Source organism: Primulina eburnea, chromosome 16 (assembly GCF_022965805.1).
Source record: "Primulina eburnea isolate SZY01 chromosome 16, ASM2296580v1, whole genome shotgun sequence".
Classification (NCBI taxonomy): Eukaryota; Viridiplantae; Streptophyta; class Magnoliopsida; order Lamiales; family Gesneriaceae; genus Primulina; species Primulina eburnea.
This window is the reverse complement of record NC_133116.1, coordinates 1,871,040-1,893,927: the sequence shown is the minus strand read 5'-3', so window position 1 is coordinate 1,893,927 and position 22,888 is coordinate 1,871,040. Positions and strand designations below refer to the sequence as shown.

The window sequence follows — 22,888 nt, the reverse complement described above, 5'->3', positions numbered from 1 at the left end:
AAAATATTACTTTTTATGCTAAGAGTATTATTTTTTATTGTGAATATCGGTAGTGTTGACCCGTCTCACATATTAAGATCCGTGAGACGGTCTCACATGACACCCACTCAATATATAATTACAATAACACGAAGAAATTAAGAAGGCATGTAGCCTAATATTAATTTTTATTTTAAGGAGTTAAATAATTGACAAAAACTTGTGTGAGACGGTCTCAGGGGTCGTATTTTGTGATACGGGTCTCTTATTTGGGTCATTCATGAAAAGTATTACTTTTTTATGCTAAGAGTGTTACTTTTTATTGTGAATATCGGTAGGGTTGACCGTATCACAAGTGACCTAATCTAAATAATTTCAATCAACTTCAATTCGCTAACCGTAGTTAATTTGCTAGCTTTAATTGATTAGTAAATAAACATAAATATATGCATTGCTAACATTAGTAATTTGCCAACTTTATGTAATTAATAAATAAATATAATATATAAGGGAATTAAACATAAATATATTAGGGCATATAGCTAAATCTAATTAATTAATATAAGGGCATAAATATCTGAACTTATCGCAGTTAAATTTGATATGGGAAAAAAAAAATAGACAATTGATTTTAATTTTAAAAATAAGAAAAAAAATTTAAGATATTTTGGCAAAAAAATAAACAAAATTTTCAAAATAGATATGTCTTTTATTTATCCATTGGTTTATTTATATATCAATAAGGTCTCACAAAATTTACTCGAGAGACCATGAATTTGTGTACAAAGTAATAATTTTTAATGATTTGGGTCAGGTCGAATATTTGTCTCACAAAATTGTACGTGATACGGTTTCACAAAAGTTTTTGTGTGGTTCGCAAAGTTGGAATATAACATATTCGACAAAACACAAATCAAATATTTTATATTTGTATTTACTATTTAGCTATATATATATATATATATATATATATATATATATATATAGTTTTGATATGATATTCACTCACAGTACGCACCTCCAAATTATATATCTAATATTATGAGCAAGATGGACGGCCTGCATATAAAAAGTGTATATAGATATGTATATATAAACAAGAAAGAAGATGGGCTCATGAAAGAAGATGGGCTCAAACGTCTAGAGAATCTCTAGAAAAGCCCATAATCTGAATAGGGTTTGTCCAGCTCTGCTTCTAACAAACGAGTATGATTTGTACAGCATAAGGTCTTTATTTTATATGTACATGCACAATTTACAAACAAAATGGTTAAAAATAGCTCATACATAACTTTTCTCCACTTTTCTAAGTGAAAAATCAACGTCGAAGATCATTTAATTGTTTGTTGTGATTAATTTTTGAAGCCAATCAATCAGCTTTCTCATGCTATATTATTACACCATTCCAAGTAAATATACAAGAAAATAAATAAAATTTTAATTTCTCAAATATATATTGTATTTATACAAAAAAAAAAAAAAAACCTATTCAGCTAACCAAAAAGCTCATTAACATCGATTACTTTCAAAATATATCTTCAAACCATTTGATTGAAAACAAACTAATATTTATACATATGATTTTATCGTAATAATTAAAGGGTCGTAAAAGAATATCTACGAGATTGATCAATTCATTTCTAATGATAAAAATAATATTTTTATGAGTCGAGTCAAGTTGGAGATCCGCCAACACAATTGATCTGTGATTTACAAGAGTTTTTTGTAATCGGAGAGATATTTACAACTTGCAAGAACTTGGTGAGGTCAAATACTTATGTTTATTTAATGATCTGGATGTATTATTAAAACCTATAAAAATTTCACAAAAGCAGTGACGTTATTTAAGGATAAAATTTAACTATATTATATCATTGTTATTTAAACTAAACTACACGCAAATGTAAATGCGTTGACGATACAAAAATTTTTCGATGAAAAGATTAATTTTAGTTTGAACAAGGTAAGCTCTGCAGCATTAAAATGACTTACACATCAAATAAATTGATTGGGTGCAATAACACTTTCTTCATTTAATAGGGTAGATAAACCAACCATGTGGCAGTTATATAATGACAATCAACTTTATATTTTGTTGGTAATGTGCATTACGAGTTTGTGAAGAAAACCCTATTTCACACATATTTTATTCATTTGAGTCAAACAAGAAATTTGATTTACCATAAAGCGGGATTATAAGGACACAAAAAAAAGTTACAATCGAATGAATATTTTAAAAAATACACATACATTAGTCTTTTAAAATCCGAGATTTACTGTTTGCACAAAAACTCTTGTAAAACCATCTTATGAATCAATTTGTGAAACCGATTTCTGACTCGACCCAACTCATAAATTTCTTTTTTTTTTTGGCCAAATGTATTATTTTTCATTACAAATATGGACCTGGTCAATATACCATATATACAGGTTCAGTCGACCCTGGGGGTAAGGGCACTGCCCTCACCCCTTCAATTGCCGACACGTGTCTTTATCTATTATTTAAATTTTATTTTTTTTGAAGGCTATTTTCCAAACCATGGGTTAGTTAACAAACGATTTTTAAATTGTTTATTTCCAACCAGGGTTTAGGCTATTAGATCAGGACTTCCGCTCAAAAGATTTGGGACTCCCACCATTTTGTTAAATCTTTTCACGGTCCTCCTCCTCCTCCTCGTTCCTTCTCCTCCGTCCTCGCCACCACCGGCGAGCGCCCTTGCCTCGTCGTCGCACAAAGTTTAACAGGTTCGTGTTTATCTCGTGAACAAACTACCGTATAATCGCACAAACACACTACCGTAAAATTGATTCTTGATTTGGGGAAAAAGTGGGTTCTTTCTGTAAGAATCTGTATTTTGTGTGATGCTGTACTCGGCCTTGTTGTTGTATTTCCGGCAGAAGAAAGTATTTCATCTGTAGACTACAAGTTATGATCTCCCAAATTCATTAATTTTGAAATTGGTTAGCAAATGCTATTAAATTCTTGGGTTCCTTGTACACGAGTCTTAGTTGGGAAGAATTATTGTGTTTGTATGTAACGAGGATTGGCAAGAGGTTGGCAAGTTATCATCAATTGCTATTATTGTGTTTGTATGTAACAAGGATTCTTGATTTTTCAGCATGATGAAGAATTGTGTTACTAAAATATTTAACCGCACACATACTTTTATATACACTTTATGTTTTGTTTATTTACCCTTAATGCTCACTTCATGATGTATTGAACCGTATTTTGCAGCTCTTTTGTTGTGCCTCAAGACAAAGCTATATGCCGCGATGGTAAATTTGTTAATTTCGTGTTCTATATTCATTTAACCATTTTTAATTTGAACATATGTTATTGTTTTTTTTTATATCATGCTTATTTATTGTTTTTTTTTTTTGTAAAAATTTTTGTTGTTGTAGGAAAAAACATATGTTGTTTTTAATGGTAGAACACCTGGTGTTTATGAGCGCTGGGAAGAGGCTCAAGCACAAGTTAATGGCTTTCGAGGTGCTTGTTACAAGGGATATAGCAATAAAGAGAAGGCATTGAGAGCATTTGATGAACATATGAAGAAACCTTTTGTTGCTGCTGGTTCGAGTTCAACGTCCGCTCCAATTTCCAGTGCAACGTTTGGTCCGACTTGTAGTTCGACAGCTGCGCCAAATTCGAGTTCAACCTCCGCTCCAAGTTCGAGTGCAACGTTTGGTCCGACTTGTAGTTCGACAGCTGCGCCAAATTCGAGTTCAACCTCCGCTCCAAGTTCGAGTTTGAAAAAAAAACAAAACGAAAAAATAGCTGAATTGGTTCATGCTCAAGTAGAGTTAGCACGCGAGCATCAGAGAAATGCATTAAGAATGGAGAAGCTATCTGAAGAGTTGAAAGTCTTGCTGGAATCTCTTAAATTTGGTGATGATGACTAGAGTTTTTGTTGGTATTGCTATGACATTCTATGTAAAAGTAATTTGGTGATGATGACTAGAGTTTTTGTTAGCAGTAGCTTAAAATTATCTAATATTGTCAAGAATTTGTCTAAGATATATTTAAGTTAATGCATTATTATTGGTTAAACTGTGAGTTGAAGTCAATGGTCATTCATTAACGAGAAGAATGTATTTGTATCTTGGTGATGGGCCTCTGTGCTTATTGTTAAATGTTCTCAGTAACAAAGTTGTGGAAATTCATGAATATTTCCCCAATTAAACTCGACATTTTTGTTCAAAGATATAATTTTGATATATGTTTGATGGCTCGCTATGTGAGAATTATTTTATCCAGTGTAGAATGTAACTAATATTCTAGTGGAGTAAATTATTTGGTAAACGATCTAGTGTGCCTTGAAAATGCACAGCAGATATGTGTGCCTTGAAAATGCACAACAGACCTTACAATAACCCAGCCGAACATGTTAATTGGATTCAACATCCACACATGGGATAACTTCATCCAATGCTGTAAGATGAGAAGTACACAACATCCACACATGGGATAACTTCATCTAATCGACACAACAGCCCCTACATTGGATTCACAAACAATTAAGAATTTCTCAGAAGTACACAACCAAATTCTTTAATGTAATCAGAACAAGAGTTTGTTCTAACCATCATGATACATTTAAATCATATCAAACTACAAAACACAAACAACAAATTCTTTAATGTATGTCCAGCTTCACTTCATCCAAACTACTGGTGGTCCTGTCACGATTGAAATGAAAGCATCCAGAGCTCATTCGTCCTCCGCTGGTTTCCGAATAATCTGACATTTTATAAGTTCGAAAATTTAATGCTCAAATTTGTCATGAATGCTCAAAATTTAATTACCACGCCACGGACCTTACTCCGTACTTTTCATGAATGAGGACCCTGAAACTGATAAGGGAATAAATTCATTTCACCACTTGTATACACATTTGTATTACCTTCCTGCACGAGACATAAAAAATATCGAATATAATAATGCATTGAAAATTAAAAAAAAAAATTCGCAATTTGAATGTTAAAAAATTATACAGAATAGTGTTGGTAAAATTTTACAAAGTTCGAAAATTTTATGCTCAAAAATAACAGAAATTACATGTAACGGATATGAAAACAAGAAACAATTACCACGCCACGGACCTTACTCCTTACTTGTGATGAATGAGGACCCTGAAACTGATAAGGGAATAAATTCATTTCACCACTTGTATACAAATTTGTATTACCTTCCTGCACGAAACATAAAAAATATCGAATATAATAATGCATTGAAAATTAAACCACAGAAAATACAGGTAACGGATATGAGTGCTGTACAAAATGTTGAGGAGGTAAAAATGGATTCTGCGAGACACTTAAATTTAAGTGTTGTTGGGATGGTATGTTGTTTATTTCCCGTGCGGTGGTGTCATCTTGTGAACTTTGTCCTTTTCTTTTGCCTCCTTTTGCCCCTAGCACATCCAAAGAAGATGGTCATCTAACGGCATAATTAGTATATGATCACAATTTTGAATAACTTAAAACTTACTTGGAATTTCAGCTTTCTCTTTTCCTTTTCGATTTCCTTTTTTGCTCTTATTATCCCAATGTCGTGTAATATTTGCATTTGTAACTCCTTTTGCTTTAGCAGTGAGTGGGTTACGTATGAATACTTCATCGATGTGACCGTCACTTGGAATATCATCACACGGCGTCTCATCATCTACACTCAAATTCTGGAGAAGGTTGGATATTTCACAAGTTGCTGTATCAACCAAATTATACAAACTTTTTCTCGCATCCTCATGAGATTTGCTCAATTGAGTTAGATCATACATCGATCTCATTATTTGGTTCACAAACACCATCTCAGATTTATAACCACCACCACCACCACCACCATTTTCTTTGAAGTCATTGTTAACCATAGTTTTTATATTCTTCATCCATCTCTTCAAAATGTAACAGTTGGGTAGAACAGTGACGTCAAAAGAGTTAAACACCATCAAAACATGCTTACACAAAATCCCCATTGTCTCAAACTTAGAACAACTACACTTTATTTCATGATTCTGCTTATTGAACACCACTTGTCTGACCCTTGAGTTTTCATCGTGAGATTTTACTCTGAACTCAATCAAATTCCAATCATTACCAAAACATGATGGTGGTTGAACAGATTTGCAATTCAAAGAGTTAACCAATTCGATTTCGAATAACTTGTAAATGGAAATAGTGTAGACATCAGCAGCATGAATCAACAACGGATGATTTTTTAAAATCTGCGCAGGCTTACCATGACGACAACGGGTATCCTCAAACTTCTCCTTCTCTCGCCATTTATTTAGAATTTTTGTATAATTCATCACGAATTCATACAAAGAACACATTTTATTACCTGCTTTCTTCAAAACCATATTTGTGACCTCACTCCTTGAGGTAGCCAAAAGTCCTGCACTAAATCTTCCATTGCTAAAAGCAGTAGCCCATTTTTTCCTGATTTTATACATCCCATTCAACCATTTATGACCACACAAATTATATGTATCGATCATATATGTCCATGTGGCATCAAATTCCTCTTCAGAGTCGCAGTAATTCATGCATTTATACCACAATTTTTTGAAATTTGAATCACCATTTAAATTCCCAAAATGTGAAGGCGCATTTTGATTTATATGCCATTGACATAAACGATGATGGGAATGTGGAAAAACCGTTTCGATGGCATTCATCATGGCCTGGCATTGGTCTGAAAAGATAGTATCAGGTTGTTTTCCGTACATAGCATCAAGAAATGTTGTAAACAACCACTCAAAAGAAGCTTCGGTCTCGTCTGACATAAAGGCCAAACCAAACAGCACATTTTGCATATGGTGATTTATACCAATGAATGGAGCACAAATCAAATTGTATTTGTTTGATCTATATGTTGTGTCAATCGACAGCACATCACCAAAATATTCATAATCCACTGCACATTTGTAGTCCCTAAAGAAAAAATTCATCACTCTATCGTCATCATCCAATTGCACATTCCAGTAAAAGTAATTCTCTTTGTTCGCCTTCTCAATAAAATATTGGATAAGTGCAGTTGCATCTCCATTCTCAACTTTGGTATGCTTTTTTAGCCTACTCATATGGTCATATGCATCTTTTCTAATGAAGCCTAAATTTTGTGGCCCACATGCTTCATTTTCCATGAAAGAAACTGCATTAGACACAGATATTCCAGCATTCACCATAGCTTCTAGAGTGGATTTTTTTGCATGTGATAAATTGCGTGCCGATCTTAACATGTGAGTTTGATCAAGGGCAAACATCTCATGATTATGCTCCTCCAAAAATCTACTCACCCGCCATTGACCCTCTTTTTCCCTAGTAATTTTCAATTTGGCTTTACATTTAGTTCTAGTGATCAACTTTTGATAAACTGGAATCCTTTTACTAGAACATTTTTCATCTTTCACACCTTCACATGAGCAATTAAATTCCTTCGATTGAAGTTCATTAGTTTTGGGAAAACAACGTTGATCACCCTTTCTCACACTAAATCCCTTGGCATGCGCGTATTGACAATACAACAAATATGCCTCTTCAACACTATTCACAATTGAACCCACTGCTAGTTTGTTCTCCAAAATATCGACAACAGATATTTCAGTTGGTACCTCAACGTTTTCTGCCGAGCGAAACTCAGGAACTCCACATTGTTGTTGTGAAATGTGATCCAGTTCTACTCCTTCAATATATTCTCCCCCCAACTCTCCAATTGGGTTGTCATCTTCCATTGTGAAGTACAAAACCTACAGCAACCAACAAAGATTCAACTACAACAATAAACATCAAGTTGAAAGCTTCTGCAATTTAATACTTGCCTAAAAAAAACATCTACTGCTTACTATGCTAAATAAAAATAATCGGGCATGATTAAATCAGAACACAAGTCCTAGAATCATATATATGAAAGCTTCACTTCATTACATCATTCACTTGATTAAATCAAAAGATAAATTCCCAAATCATGACTCGATTTTTCACACTAACAGAAAGAACCTACTTTTTTCCAATATTCAAGAATCGATTTTACAGCAGTGTGTTAGACACGAACCTATTAAAATTTGTGCGACAAGGAGGAAAGGGCTTCGCCGGTGTGGTGAAGATGACGGCGATGACGGAGGAGCTCGCTTCAAAGGTGACCTTCCACGGTGGGTGGTGAATGTTGAGCGGTACCGTGAAGATAATTGGTGGGAGCCCAAAAATTTTGAACGAATGGCCAAAATTTTGAACGATGGTCTGGGAGGCCCAATATTTTGAACGAAGGTCCCTGATTGGAAATAAACAATTTAAAAATCGTTTGTTAACTAACCCATGGTTTGGAAAATAGCCTTCAAAAAAAATAAAATTTATATAATAGATAAGGACACGTGTCGACAATTGAAGGGGTGAGGGCAGTGCCCTTACCCCCAGGGTCGACTAAACCATATATACATATATAGATTTATCAGACCGACTTAAAAAAACATGATCTTACAATTGATCTCATACAATCATAAATTTAAAGGCAGTTATGAACTTTGAATCTACTTGCGTGATATAATACATTGCTATCAATTTTCAGGATAACAAAACTCATCCTTTCAAAATTTTCACAAATCCGAGATCCTCCCCATTCCACAAATCCGTCGGGTCCAATTTCATACGTTTTAGATTTTATTCAATACACAATTAAAAAATATTAAAAAAATAATTAAATTTACTTTCCAAATTAATATTTAAGAGGAAAAAAAATATCATCACTAATTAAAATATATCACAAAAGAGAACTTGTAATAAAATTTTTAATATTAAGCATATCATAATAGATTATAAACTAAAATAATGGATTAATGATTGAATATAACAAAAAACATAAATAGATTATCGATGATAATATTAAATATAGAGATATATAATGACGTAGCAGATCCGAGAAAAGTCCGCCGAACCTTGTCCGGGTTTAACATGGCCCGTTACCATCCCCATACAGGGCTCCACATTCCCAACGTAAACACCACAGTAAAACGAGGAACCTAAAAGCTCAGCGATCAAAAAGTGAAAAGACGGCAGCTTACCAACACGGAGTTCAACTAAGTAATAATCCAAACACGTCAAGATTCAGTCCAAAGTTCGAACAACAAATAGAGAGTGGTGGGTCCGTCTCATGATGGTCCTCTGCTAAATGTTTTAGGCTCACTTCCAGTCGGGAAATTTAACAACGCGTAATTATACATCTCTGTAAAAATTTACTTAGTACAAAATTATATTTTATATGGAAATGTGATGTGATTATTAATTAATTAAAATGAAAAAAGGCCTATTCATGTGTTAAAAGTGTACCAACCTACCAAATCCCACCTCTCCCCTAAATACTTGTCGTTCTCACCAACTTGGTCAAACGCCCTTTCCCCTCCCTGGCTCCCTCTTTCTTGTATTAATCAATTATCGTTTTTTTTTTCTTTCTTACCATACAAATACAAGTTACTCTTTCTTTTTGAGTCTCATCGTCATCCAATATATATACGCATCTTTCTCCACCTCTTTCCCATTCAATCAACCATCAGCACTTGCGAGAGAAAAAAGATCAACAGGAAACAAGGGGTTGTGGTGGTGTTCATATTTTTTCCAAGGGAAAAAAAAAGCAGACGCTTTACAAATATTAATGGGGCGTTCCCCTTGCTGTGAAAAAGCTCACACCAACAAAGGTGCTTGGACTAAAGAAGAAGACCAGCGCCTTATTAATTACATCCGCGCTCATGGTGAAGGATGCTGGCGTTCACTCCCAAAAGCTGCAGGTGCAACCCTCTCCCCATCTAGATTTTGTTAGGAGTTTTTTTGTTTCTTGAATTTGAAGCTAGTACTGAGAACTTGTTCTATTTTATGGGGTGTGTGTGTGTGTGTAGGACTGCTCAGGTGTGGCAAGAGTTGCAGATTGAGGTGGATAAATTATTTGAGGCCTGATTTGAAGAGAGGTAATTTCAGCGATGAAGAAGATGAGATCATTATCAAACTTCACAGTTTGCTGGGAAATAAGTATGTATGCCTTTTTATTTATGATGATTTTTTTCCCTTTCATTTATGTATTCTTGGTTTGGACCATAAAGATTTGATTTTTATCCCCATGAATATGGTGGGAATTTTAGTTGGACCGGATGGGTAATTCTATTATTAGCAGTAAAAGGTTTAGTTTTTAAAAGAAAATAAATACTGTATTTCCCCATGGTCGACTGCTATGGAAGTGAAATTAGAAAACAGGGTAAAAAATTTCAAGAATCAATCAGTTTATTAAATAACGCAATCAAGAATTTTCTTGGTTGGTTGAATGGAGGATTTTCATCTGTTAATTACTTCTATGAAAGTAAGATATTTCTAACATTTTAGCCATGGCTATTTGGGTTTTCCTTCAACAGATGGTCTTTGATCGCTGGAAGATTACCTGGAAGGACAGATAATGAGATCAAGAATTACTGGAACACACACATTAAACGCAAACTTATGAGCAGTGGCATCGACCCTCAAACCCATCGTCCACTCAATTCCACCGCCACGACCGCCGCAGCCGCCTCAAGCACTTGCCTAGACTTCAGAAAATCCGCTCCAATTAATGAACCCGCCGAGAATATTGTTTACAAGCCAGTGACAGACGACTCGTCGTCTGTCGATGATACCAGATGCAACAGCAGCACGACAGAGGAGTCTCAGCCCCCTCCGCCGCCACTCACACTTCAGGATGAAACCGCCGCAGATGCTGTGGACCTAGAGCTGTCCATAGGACTTTTTCCTTCTCGGTCCAACTATAGAAAGAGCGATTCTTTCAACTTATCATCAGCCGAATCCAAGGCTTTCTACGACTTCCTGCGGCCACCAGCGGTGGTGGCGACGCCGAGGTCGGCTGCGGTGATGACGCAAGCCATGTGCTTGTGCTGGCAGTTGGGATTTCAGAAGGGTCAGTCGTGTAGTAATTGCCCATCTTATGGCCTAGACAGACCTCGCTGACGCTTTCATTCAATTTGTAGATGTTTAGGTTTAGAAATTAATTCTCCTAATATTAAAATCAATTATTTTTCGACTTCCATGTACTTTGCATACTAAAAAGGAGATTTAATTTCGTCTACATAAATACATATATATATATATATATATATATATATATATATATATATATATATATAATGCTGATATGATTAACAAATTGCAAATGTAATGCTGTTCTTAAAGAAATGATAAAATTGAAACATTGTGAATTATTTATTATTAAGACTAACGGATGGTGCATATATATGATGCGTATGTAATGTGTATAGTGTATTTGTATTTTAATTAATAAAGTATAGACGTATTTTTGTGTTCACACAAAAAATAGTATTGTAAAAGTAAATTAAATTCGATGTTATCAACTTGGACTAAATTGGTTTTTACACGGTTGAAGTTTAATTAATAACAAGTGAATGACGGACACATTATCCAAATGTAAAATAATGATTATTATATATCCATAACGATTATGATCATTAACAGAATAAGTTGATTCATAAAATTTTGTTATATTTTTAAATTTTTATTTGGATATGAATAATATAATTATATTAAATATGTATTTTGTATAAAGAAGCATAGGTGAAATTTTTAATTTTTAAATTCGAATAAATATTGTATTATATGAATAAATTATATGAAAAATAATACTTATCTAGATGAACAGATTATTTTTATACAAACTAATTGATATCACAAAGTCGGATCATTAAAAGCATCAACCTTTATATATATATACACTAGTGAACGGCGCACATATGATGCGCGTATAAAATAATAATTATTACGTATATGAATCATGATCATTAATAAATCAAGTTCATTCAAAAATTTAAATTTTAATTATTATTTAGATAAAAATAATAATGTAATTATTTAAATATATGAGAACGATTCTATGCTACTCGGAGAGTATTTCTCCCCTTATCCCAATACTATTAAGTAATTTATGTGGGATCCTTCACATTTTTATAGAACTTGACAATATATATTGATCGAAAAGCTAATATTTGACCAGATCTCGTAGGAGGAGAAATACTACATGTGTAGCACATAATTATTCAATTTGCGATTTGTATAATCACATATGATTAATTTTTTTTAAAGTGAATTAAATATTATATTTATAAATAATTGTATAAAAAATAATATTTATCTAATAAATATTATATTTAAAATAAAAATCATTTAATATTATAAAATTCAGTCCACTAAAGATATATAGTTTTGTGCATAGATAAGTACAGAAGTGTAGGTAAATAGATGAGAGATTTGTCTGACATGACAACATAAGTTATCAATTATTATTTTTTGAATAATTCATGTGCTTTGAGATGATAAAAAACTTATGGTAAAAACTTATGTGAAACGATCTCACGGATCTTATTTGTGAGACAGATCTCTTATTTGGGTCACCAATGCAAAAGTATCACTTTTTATGCTAAGAGTATTATTTTTATTGTAAATATGGGTAGGGTTGACCCGTCTCACAAATTATGATCCGTGAGACGGTCTCACATGAGAGTCACTCTAAACTTATAGCCGAAAAACCCTCTGCTTCTAGTATTTATGAAGTTCTCAAATAAATGCTCACTCCGAAGCCGATTAAACTCCTTGAGAAATGAATCCAAACAGTAAAATCTCAAGGGATTTTAATATCTACAAAAAAATGATAGAATCGAAACAACTCTGAAAGCCGCAAAAGTAATAATAATAATAATAATAATAATAATAATAATAATAATAATAATAATATTATTATTATTATTATTATTATTATTATTTTAAACAAATTATGAACAAGCAAAAGTTATAATTTTTTGAAAACCGTTGAAACAATAATCTACGTCAAAGTTTCGAGAATACATATTCAGATCAACATTCAAGATTTCAAAGTCAAAAGTCTGTTCCTGTCGAGAGTAGAATGCTATTGATCCAAAAGCACTTAAAATATTTCAAACATACAAAATCCACAATCTGAAATGTTAATTTCATCTTACTTTTGAGTGAAAGTTTTCATATAATTTTAAGAGTGAGCGTGTACGTATTTATTATCATCATATATTATTCACTCATGACATTTTATTATATCAATCAATATTGTGTTGTTCTCTCTTTATAATTTTCTGATTTACGTCACAAATGATTTTTTTTTTTAAAAAATAAATCTTGTTTGTGTTATGGGATCGATAAATTTTAATCTTTGGATCATCGACACATCATATGAATTTTCATTAAAATATAAAGGGACACACGTTTTCTAACGATTGAAACAGGAAATTAAAATCTTTACTTTAAATCTTTACGCACTCAAGCATACGCACACTTGGCCCCAACATTCTACCAAACCTTGCAAGATGACACATTTACAGGTCTTGGAATCAAATATTTTTGTTACATTATGTTTTACTACAAGAGGTAAGATTCTTACACGTAGGAGGAATAAAATTTCTCCAGAACATATGATTTGGCTAATCACATGGCTTAAGGAATAAATTATTACACGGTCGGTTCTTGACTCTTGACTAAATAATTTTTTTTAATAAAAAAAACCGTTAATATTGATTAAAAACAATAGTATAACACTAGTCTAGCCATCCATGTGAGAAAAAAAGCCAAAAGTCAATGACAGATTAATGTAATTAATTAATTAAACCGTTAATCAAGCTCTTTAATTGAGAGATGAAAGCTACATTTGTACATCAAAATCAATTCTCTGTGGACTTCAATTTGGAGTAGCGTATCGTGAATGCATCTCGTCTTGTTTGTTTAATTAATTAATTAATCAATTGATTTGTTTTACGGTTTGAATAGAGTTATTAATCCTGTTATTATTTATTGTGTCATTGACTTTTAATCTAAAATAAATAATCACGTCTCTTGGATATATAAATTAATTATAATTAATCATATACCGCCATGCCTCATGCCCAAGTCGGACAAATATATACGTAGACTATGTTTTATTATCATAATAATTTTTAAAGATTATTTTTTGGCCTGATCCCGTAAAACGAGCGATGTTGGACTAATGCACCTGTTACAATTATTATCTATAAAAAAATAAATATTTATACTTTATGGAATCATATAATTGGATTATGCTGGTGAATCAAATCTAAGTTTTCACGAGCAATCGGGTATCAATTAACAGCTTTTGATTCTCAAAATCAGATCCCAAGGAATATATTGTTTCCAATCTTGACATTTGTAGGGTTTTTCTAGGTTTAATTGTCGTCAAAATATTTAATCTTTTGCTGAGGGAAAAAAAAAAGAAAATCAACTAAAATATATACACAAATATTTTAAAAAATATATAAATTCTTATTTTTTTTAAAAAAAAGTGAACTATAAGCCACGTCAATATTTAAAAAAAAAAAAAACACAATATAAAAATTTCGATGTATGCAAAAGAATTTTTACTTTATAATTATAATCCAGAGATATGAAAATGGAAATGGTTGAGTATAGAATCAAGTTCTTAGTGCTTGTGCTCCACCAAAAATGGCGCATATTCCTTATCCTAAATACACACGCACTCAACAATAGAGAATCTATATATACTTGCTTGCTAAAGATGCCATTCAAGCAAGTAGTTTAATTTCATTGGAATAAATGTTTCGGTATGTTGTTGTATGTACATACACACGTCTACGCTACATCGAAATGAACGAAGAAATCGTTGTACGTGAAAGTATAGCCCGGAGTCCCGAATAGTCGATTTTGATTACCACTTCGTGTTACGGGGTTCAAAAGAAGACGAAGATAAGAAAGGGATATGTGAAGAACATGTGAGTGTGTTAGGCTGGTAGGTAACCGAACCTCATAGTGCATGTTTTTGGTAATATTTTAGCAATAAAACAGAAAGGGCAAGGGAAAAATAATACAGTTGGGTAGTTAAAAAGTGGGTGGGGGGATGCGTCATGTGCACGGTGGAGTATTCGATACTAATGCGAGAAATTTTAGGCCACCCAAACTAAAGTACTTCAACCACAATCCAACTGTACTGCACATGTTGTCACGGATCCAATTTATATATATATCTTCCATCCGATAACGTGAAGGTGTTGAAAATTAAAGGGAAAATCGTCAAATTTGTGCACTAAGTTATATGTTTTTATGTCATCTATCTCGTGACAGTTATGTATTAATCCCGTAACTTTTTTTTTTGTTTTGTTTTGGTTTTCAGCCTTATTTCATCAATATACTGACATGATATGATATGATATAATATGATGCCGGTTATATTAACATTTTTGTTATGCCACGTTAGTCGCAGATGATATAGGACCAAAACCCAACGAAAAAAAGTTATAAAACTAAAACTTGATTTGGACAAATTAGAGGATGAAAACGTAATATTTTTCCTTTACGTGACCAATTGGCCGAGTTTAGTTCCGTTCTTAAAATTTCGAAAAAACGATTGCATGTAATTTATAGAGACTTTGGGCATCTTAACGTGATATTATAGAAATCTATTTGTGACTTTATGTAAAAAAAAATTAGAATTAGTCGTACGTTTTCATCAATTAAATACTAATAGGATCTTTGATTATATATAATATATGTTAGTATGAACACAGATGACAGGCGTGAATTCTTGCTAATCAGTATGAGTTAGGTCGGTAAAATAATATTTTAGTCTATTTTTCGACAATTTTGGTTTGAAACAGCGGGAAACACAATATATAATTTAAACTGATTGACAGTACCAGTAGAAAAGTGGAAATTAAATAGTTGGTTGAGATGATACTAATTTAAATAAAATTATATTATATCGCATCTCATGCGTGAGCAGCATATTTTAATCAAAACTATAATACACTGATTGAATCGTATCATAATGATAAATCGAAAAATAAAAATAACTTCAATTATTATAAAATTCGAGTTAAAATACGATATCATACAATTCAAAACTTAAAATCATATTACGAATCCGAAAATCATGCATATATAATTACGAAGGTCGTGGTTAACGGTGCCAGACAACCAATTACACCATTGATTATGTTAACCTGCAAAGCAATCTACTACATAATGCAGCTTCCATGTGCCAATTATTGCTAGAGCTCTATCCTTTTACATATATATATACATATGTAAAGATGACATATCCTAAAGACTTAAATGTCATTTTTTTATTGATTTGTTAAGGACACCGGTAAGAATAGAAGAATCGTGCGACAGTACAATGAGATTTGTTTGCCATAATCCAAGACCTCTCTCCTAGCTTAGCCACAGAATTCCCTCTAGTGTCACAATCTGTTATTTGTTTGACATGTTGAAATCATAAAAAAAAAAAAACCAAAATAAAAATAAAATCATAGGTTATATATTATTTTATTACAAGTATAAGTTTTGATATGAAATTGAGAAAATCCAGGCCGTTGTGCGTCGATAAAGCAGAAGATGGTGATAATAAAATCGAAGGGACAAATAATGAGGGTTGGTGGCCGCTATGGCTGAGGTTAGGTACTGCACCAACTTCACTCCTTTTCTTCTAGGGTCCACATAACTCATGTATGATAATCTTTTTTTTTTTGGGATATTTGTTTTATTTATTTAATTTCAAGGCTTGACATTTACGTAAAGAGTGACGTCTTTTCTTTAATCGCAGGTAATTAAAGAACAAGATAATTGTTTTTATGGTTAAAATAACTTATATCTTTGATTGTAATCCAAGTATAATACACACACAGATATATATAAATATGTGTGTGTGCGCGCGCGTGTACACGTTTTACGCCGAGTTATGCATCTACAATGCTCTTAAATTTGTGCAAAAGAATAGAAATTTGGGAATGCGAAATAGATTGAATATTGTATGTCAAATACTGTTAAAAGATTTATACTATTCATATCCAATATAGTTACAAGTCGGTATTTTTTTTCATATTTCAAATGTTCTGATAATAATTAAGTCATGGGCATGCATTATTTATTTATTTATTTTAACCGTGGTGTTGTGTGGACTTTGGGTTGGAATTCGATTTGGGCTTTAAAGGGTTGTTCTATGGGCCCAATTCGGTACCAATAGGCCACAACCCATATTTTCTCTACCCTGATCCCAATAACAAATTCGCTCTACGCTAATCGAGCTTACAATTCGAAAGCCTGAATGAATTGATCAAAAGTTTCAAATGTTTGGGACTAAATGGACCCGTCAAAATTGTTTGGGACTGATTCGGAATCATTCAAAACAAATAGGACTGACGGAGAATGTTGGGAAATGGATATAGGATTGTTTGGAGAATGATTGCTTAAAAAATCATTTTAAAGAAAGAATTTTAGGATAGAATAATGTTAACATTTTGTTTACAAAGTTCCGAAATAAATCGTTATTCTGATTGGATTTTGTCGTGTTTAGATAAATTGAATTATGACAAAAACTTGTGTGAGACAGTCTCACGGGTCAAATTTTGTGAGACGGATCTTTATTTGGGTAATCAATGAAATAATATTGTTTTTTATGGTAAGAGTACTACTTTTTATGGTGAATATGGGTAGGATTGACCCGTCTCACAGATTGATATCCGTGAGACGATCTCACATGAGACCTACTCTTGAATTATTAGTTACTAGAGATTTTCCTTTTCAACAAGCAGTCAATCCAAGAGTGAAAAAACAAAATAAATAAAAATAATCAATTTCTTCAAACCCTAAAACCCCGCCACCTCCTGTGTTTTATCTGCTCTCCTTGCTCACCTGGTTTACGCGCGCTTACATTGTGAAAAATCTCTGTATATTTATCAACGTGATACTCACGGGAAATTTAGGGTCCGATCCCAACGAGCGTCACTAGTTCAGACGTGGGCTTTAAGATGACCCTGAGCCTGAAATCAAGAAAAAGACCGTTAAGAGGGGGCCAGGAGGGTGTCCTGGCGTAGCCCCTCCGACGCTCAAGTCAGTGACTGAGGATATATGGGGGGAGCAGCTAAGGGTGCTGCTGGAAACAATATAGTGAATCCCCCAAATGAACACTCGAACATGTTATTTATAGGAGAATACCTGGGTCACCTGTGGGCCTTAACCTGTGGGCCTTAGATATGGGCCAGGAGTTTGGGCCAGATCTAGATGGGCTTATCCCAAGGGTATCACCAGTCTCCCCCTCCCGAGTCGAACTGAATCGCAGGTTCGAAGTTCGATTAGTTGTGCTGTCCTCGGGTTACCGGGTGCAAGTTGTGCATTATCTTCCAGCTGTTCATCAGTCTCCAAAAAATTGGAAACAAATCAAGTCGCAATCCTGCAGCTCTCTCTCGCTTACGCTCAACGCGCTCGCTCGGCCGAGCTAACTGCCGCTCGCCTTACCAGCTCGCCCCAACACTCCGCCCCACCAGCTCGCCCCTGCCCCACCAGCTCGCCCCATAACTTTGCCCCACCAGCTCGCCCAACTCCCAGCCGCCGAGTCTCGCCCAAGCACGCCCACACTCGCCTTTATATCTCCTCGCCGCCAGCGCCCGAGCCTCGCCCAGCACACCCTCAGCAGTAGCAGTCTCGCCCAGCAGCAGCTCGCCCAGCAGCAGCAGCAGTCTCCCCCAGCAGCAGCAGCTCGCCCAGCAGCAGCAGCAGTCTCGCCCTCGCCCCAGCAGCAGCAGCTCGCCCAGCAGCAGCAGTAGTCTCGCCCTCGCCCCAGCAGCAGCAGCTCGCCCAGCAGCAGCAGCAGTCTCGCCCTCGCCCCAGCAGCAGTCTCGCCCAGCAGCAGTCTCGCCCAAGCTCGCCCAGCAGCAGCAGCCTCGCCCAGCAGCAGTCTCGCCCTCGCCGCAGTAGCAGTCTCGCCCAAGCTCGCCCAGCAGCAGCAGCAGCTCGCCCTCGCAGCAGCAGCAGTCTCGCCCTCGCCGCAGCAGCAGCTCGCCCTCGCAGCAGCAGCAGTCTCGCCCAAGGTCGCCCAGCACCTCGTCCAGTACGTTGAGAATTTTGATATATTCCCTTGCGAATGGTCGTGCGATTTCTGAAGAGCTTTTGGGGGCGTTGCCCCCAAACCCCCACGACCTGATCGGGCAGGTCGATCCCCGCGACCTGACCGGGCAGGTCGATCCCCGTAAACTCTGCTCCCCCAACAACTTTCGTTATCGACTAACCAAAAAAAAAATATTTTTCCTCCCAAACTCTGCTCTTCTGCTAGGCGATGCCTTAGCAGGAAAATTTAATTCTCCTCCACTCTACTCCTCTGCTAAGCGACGCCATAGCAGGAAAATAACAATTCACCACCTCCATCCTCTAACTCCTCTGCTAAGTCGGGTCTTAGCAGGAAAATAAAAACTCAACATCTCCACCCTCTAACACCTCTGCTAGGTGGCGCCATAGCAGGAAAATAGGAATTCAACACCTCCATCCTCTAACTCCTCTGCTAGGTGATGCCAAAGCAGGAAAATAGGAATTCAACACCTCCACCCTCTAACTCCTCTGCCAAGCCGGGCCTTAGCAGGAAAATAGGAATTCAACACCTCCCCCCTCTAACGCCTCTGCCAAGCCGGGCCTTAGCAGGAAAATAAAATTCAACGCGCCCACCCTCTAACTCCTCTGCTAGGCGATGCCTTAGCAGGAAAATAAAATCAACACCTCCACCTTCTAACTCCTCTGCTAAGCCGGGCTTTAGCAGGAAAATAAAAATTCAACATCTCCACCCTCTAACTCCTCTGCTAGGTGACGCCATAGCAGGAAAATAGGAATTCAACACCCCCACCCTCTAACTCCTCTGCTAAGCCGGGCCTTAGCAGGAAAATAAAAATTCAACACCTCCATCCTCTAACTCCTCTGCTAGGCCGGGCCTTAGCAGGAAAATAAAATTCAACACCTCCACCCTCTAACTCCTCTGCTAGGCGACGCCATAGCAGGAAGATAAAATTCAACACCTCCCCCCTCTAACTCCTCTGCTAGGTGACGCCTTAGCAGGAAAATAAAATTCAACACCTCCACCCTCTAACTCCTCTGCTAGGTGACGCCTTAGCAGGAAAGTAAGAATTTCACCTCGTCGCTCTCTAGCTCCTCTACTAGGCGATGCCTTAGTAGGAAAGTGAAATCTTTCTTCTACACGCTGCTCCTCTACTAGGTGATGCCTTAGTAGGAAAATAAGAATTTCACCTCGTCGCTCTCTAGCTCCTCTACTAGGCGATGCCTTAGTAGGAAAGTGAAATCTCTCTTCTACACGCTGCTCCTCTACTAGGCGATGCTTTAGTAGGAAAATAAAATTTCTCCCCGCTCCAACTTTGCTCCTCTGCTAGGCGATGCCTTAGCAGGAAAAATAAAATTTAATTCTCCTCCTCCACTCTGCTCCTCTGCTAGGCGATGCCTTAGCAGGAAAAATTTTAATTCATTTCATCTTCACAATACAACATCATCTACGAACTTAATATAATAACTTGGCTTTATTAAATTTCAACTGATAACATAAGACAAATTCAGAAACAAAATACAGCAAAATTCAACTCAAGATTAACATTCTCTAAGGTGGCAAGCGTTCCTGAGCCTCTTTAGACCCTTGCCCGGCTCATTCTCCAACTTTCATCTCTGCTCCTCTTGTACCTCCCTAGAACAAAGTTACCCACTTCTTCCTTTCCTAATCATGTTAAGCTCCACCCGCGCTTTCTTCCCCTCTTCTTTCACTATCCCCTCATAACACCGACGCGCGACCCTCTGGTCCCCGCATAAGGCTCCAACCTCCTTCCCTACAGGGAACTTCAACTTCTGATGATATGTGGACGCTACAGCTTTGAAATCCTTTAGGGCTGGTCGCCCCAGAATTCCATTATACGCTGAAAGGGTATCCACCACGGTGAACGCTATCATTTTTGTTACCCGTCGATGCTCATGTCCCAAAGATAGAGGAAGGACAATTTGACCGAGCGGCGGGATGGCATGTCCTGCAAATCCATATAGAGGAGTGGAGATCGGCTTGAACTCAACTCCCTCCACCTTCATCTGATCCAGAGTGCTCTTGAACAGGATATTAACAGAGCTTCCATTATCAATAAAAATTCGTGCCACATCGTAATTGGCAATGGTGGCAGTCACCAGCAAGGCATCGTTATGTGGAGTCACAACGCCTCGGAGGTCTTCCGGCCCAAAACTGATGACGGTGTCTTGTGGTAAGTCCGCACCCTTATATATCTCAAAGTTCTCCAACCTTCTCCCATGTGCCTTCCGAGCTCGCCCGGAGTCTCCATCAGTAGCACCCCCCGAGATCATATGAATCATCCCTCTCGTGGGGTGGTTATCTTCATTCGCTCCTCTCCTCGGTTCAACGGGCTCCCGAGGGGCATCCTGACCTCGACCTTCTCTCCTCGGCTCCTCGATCCTCTGATGTATCCACGGAGGGCCTCGACCCCGCCTAGAAGATGGGCGAGATCTCAGTTCACTCCCGGACGAGGATCCTTCTTGTCGACCCCGCGGCGGAGGCCGGGCACTGCTCTCAACCTTCTGCGACTTCTCCCCCCTCTCCCCTGACTCCCTCACCTCCATCACTTTATCCCGATTCCTATTCAGTGGAACATGCGATGAGAATTGTCCTCCGCTTCTAGTTCTGTCATCCTCCCTCTCACCTGCACCTCTCTTCTTACCACTTCTCTCGGCTCCATCCCCCCTACTCCCTCCTGGCCGGTGTTCCATCCTTCTGTACCGTTGAGCATCTTCCAAGTTTATATATTTCTCAGCTCGAACCAACAAATCATCATAGCTCGACGGAGGCTTCTTGACCAACGACTTAAAAAACTCTCCTCCCCTCAGTCCTTGTGTAAAGGCACTTATCATGATGTCAGGGGTAGTCGCCGGTATCTCTAGCGCTGCAGTGTTGAAGCGCTGGACAAACTCCTGCAAAGTTTCAGCCTCTTGCTGTTTCATCACAAACAGACTCAAATAGTTCTTTTGATGCTTCTTGCTGCTGGCAAATCGGTGCAAGAAGGCTGCAGAGAAATCCTCGAACGACTGTATGGAATTGGGCTGCAGGGTATTAAACCATTGTTGGGCTGACCTCACCAATGTTCCCAGAAACACCCTGCACCTGACTCCGTCCGAATACTGGTGCAACAGAGCTGCATTCTCAAATCTCCCCAAGTGTTCCTCGGGGTCTGTATGTCCGTCATATTCTCCAACGTTTAATTGTCGGAAATTCGGAGGAAGCCCTTCTTCCAAGATGGCTAGTGAAAAAGGGCTCCCTCTCTTGGGTACCGGCGCCCGACTTCCTACCTGCTCCCTCAATCTCCGTATCTCCTTCCACATCTCCCCCATCTCACTAATCTCCCCACTTGGACGGGGTCGCGTCTCCTTCACCCTACTCTGACTGCCCTCCACATTGTCCTCCTGCTCCTGGCGATCTGCCTGCTCTTCTGCAAACATAGACTCTTGGTTCCTCCTCATAGCCTCATCAACTGTCCGATAGATAAATTGACCCAACTGCTCCAAGGTCAAGTTCCCCACATTTTCATTAGGACGGGGTTGCTCGAACCTGGTCTCTTGACGAGGTTGTTCAGTTCTTGTCTCCTGATGGGGTTGTTCCTGCCTCGGCTCAGCATGAGACTGTTCGGGTCCTCTCTGAGGACGCGATGATGCTGAGTTAACTCTTCTACTCCCTCTCCTCCCTACCATCTCTACGTCTCAACTCAGATTTTCCCACAGACGGCGCCAAGTGATACTCACGGGAAATTTAGGGTCCGATCCCAACGAGCGTCACTAGTTCAGACGTGGGCTTTAAGATGACCCTGAGCCTGAAATCAAGAAAAAGACCGTTAAGAGGGGGCCAGGAGGGTGTCCTGGCGTAGCCCCTCCGACGCTCAAGTCAGTGACTGAGGATATATGGGGGGAGCAGCTAAGGGTGCTGCTGGAAACAATATAGTGAATCCCCAAATGAACACTCGAACATGTTATTTATAGGAGAATACCTGGGTCACCTGTG

The 22,888-nt window shown here is 37.0% G+C and overlaps 4 protein-coding genes across 4 annotated transcripts; 2 read left to right on the top strand and 2 right to left on the bottom strand.

The window, feature by feature from the left end:
• Positions 1-2,585: 2,585 nt before the first annotated feature.
• LOC140816776 (uncharacterized) lies at positions 2,586-3,994 on the top strand. The gene is made up of 3 exons (XM_073176218.1): positions 2,586-2,724; positions 3,218-3,258; positions 3,385-3,994. The coding sequence occupies exons 2-3, from the start codon at positions 3,256-3,258 to the stop codon at positions 3,883-3,885; spliced, it is 504 nt and encodes a 167-aa protein (XP_073032319.1). The 5' UTR covers positions 2,586-2,724; positions 3,218-3,255; the 3' UTR covers positions 3,886-3,994.
• Positions 3,995-4,531: 537 nt separating this feature from the next.
• LOC140817270 (protein FAR1-RELATED SEQUENCE 5-like) lies at positions 4,532-9,197 on the bottom strand. Its single transcript, XM_073176910.1, has 7 exons — positions 9,161-9,197; positions 8,941-9,053; positions 5,474-7,730; positions 5,263-5,396; positions 5,086-5,175; positions 4,813-4,890; positions 4,532-4,723 (listed from the first exon to the last, which is right to left on the bottom strand). Exons 1-6 carry the CDS (start codon positions 9,195-9,197, stop codon positions 4,816-4,818), a joined length of 2,706 nt encoding a protein of 901 aa, XP_073033011.1. The 3' UTR covers positions 4,532-4,723; positions 4,813-4,815.
• Positions 9,198-9,393: 196 nt separating this feature from the next.
• On the top strand, positions 9,394-11,030 carry LOC140816775 (myb-related protein 330-like). The gene is made up of 3 exons (XM_073176217.1): positions 9,394-9,758; positions 9,867-9,996; positions 10,374-11,030. The coding sequence occupies exons 1-3, from the start codon at positions 9,626-9,628 to the stop codon at positions 10,957-10,959; spliced, it is 849 nt and encodes a 282-aa protein (XP_073032318.1). The 5' UTR covers positions 9,394-9,625; the 3' UTR covers positions 10,960-11,030.
• A 9,508-nt stretch (positions 11,031-20,538) lies between these two features.
• LOC140817269 (uncharacterized) lies at positions 20,539-22,581 on the bottom strand. The gene has a single exon (XM_073176909.1). The coding sequence runs from the start codon at positions 22,579-22,581 to the stop codon at positions 20,539-20,541; it is 2,043 nt and encodes a 680-aa protein (XP_073033010.1).
• Positions 22,582-22,888: the final 307 nt, after the last annotated feature.

Coding starts and splice junctions, on each gene's coding strand:
- LOC140817270 (XM_073176910.1), bottom strand. CDS start 9,197: ATGTATAATTACGCGTTGTTAAATTTCCCGACTGGAA. Junction 7,731..8,940: donor TGGAGCCCTGTATGGGGATG/GTAACGGGCCAT, acceptor TGGTTGCTGTAG/GTTTTGTACTTCACAATGGA. Junction 5,176..5,262: donor TTTTACCTCCTCAACATTTT/GTACAGCACTCA, acceptor TGTTTCGTGCAG/GAAGGTAATACAAATTTGTA.
- LOC140816775 (XM_073176217.1), top strand. CDS start 9,626: ATGGGGCGTTCCCCTTGCTGTGAAAAAGCTCACACCAACAAAGGTGCT. Junction 9,759..9,866: donor TTCACTCCCAAAAGCTGCAG/GTGCAACCCTCT, acceptor GTGTGTGTGTAG/GACTGCTCAGGTGTGGCAAG. Junction 9,997..10,373: donor CACAGTTTGCTGGGAAATAA/GTATGTATGCCT, acceptor TTCCTTCAACAG/ATGGTCTTTGATCGCTGGAA.
- LOC140817269 (XM_073176909.1), bottom strand. CDS start 22,581: ATGGTAGGGAGGAGAGGGAGTAGAAGAGTTAACTCAGCATCATCGCGT.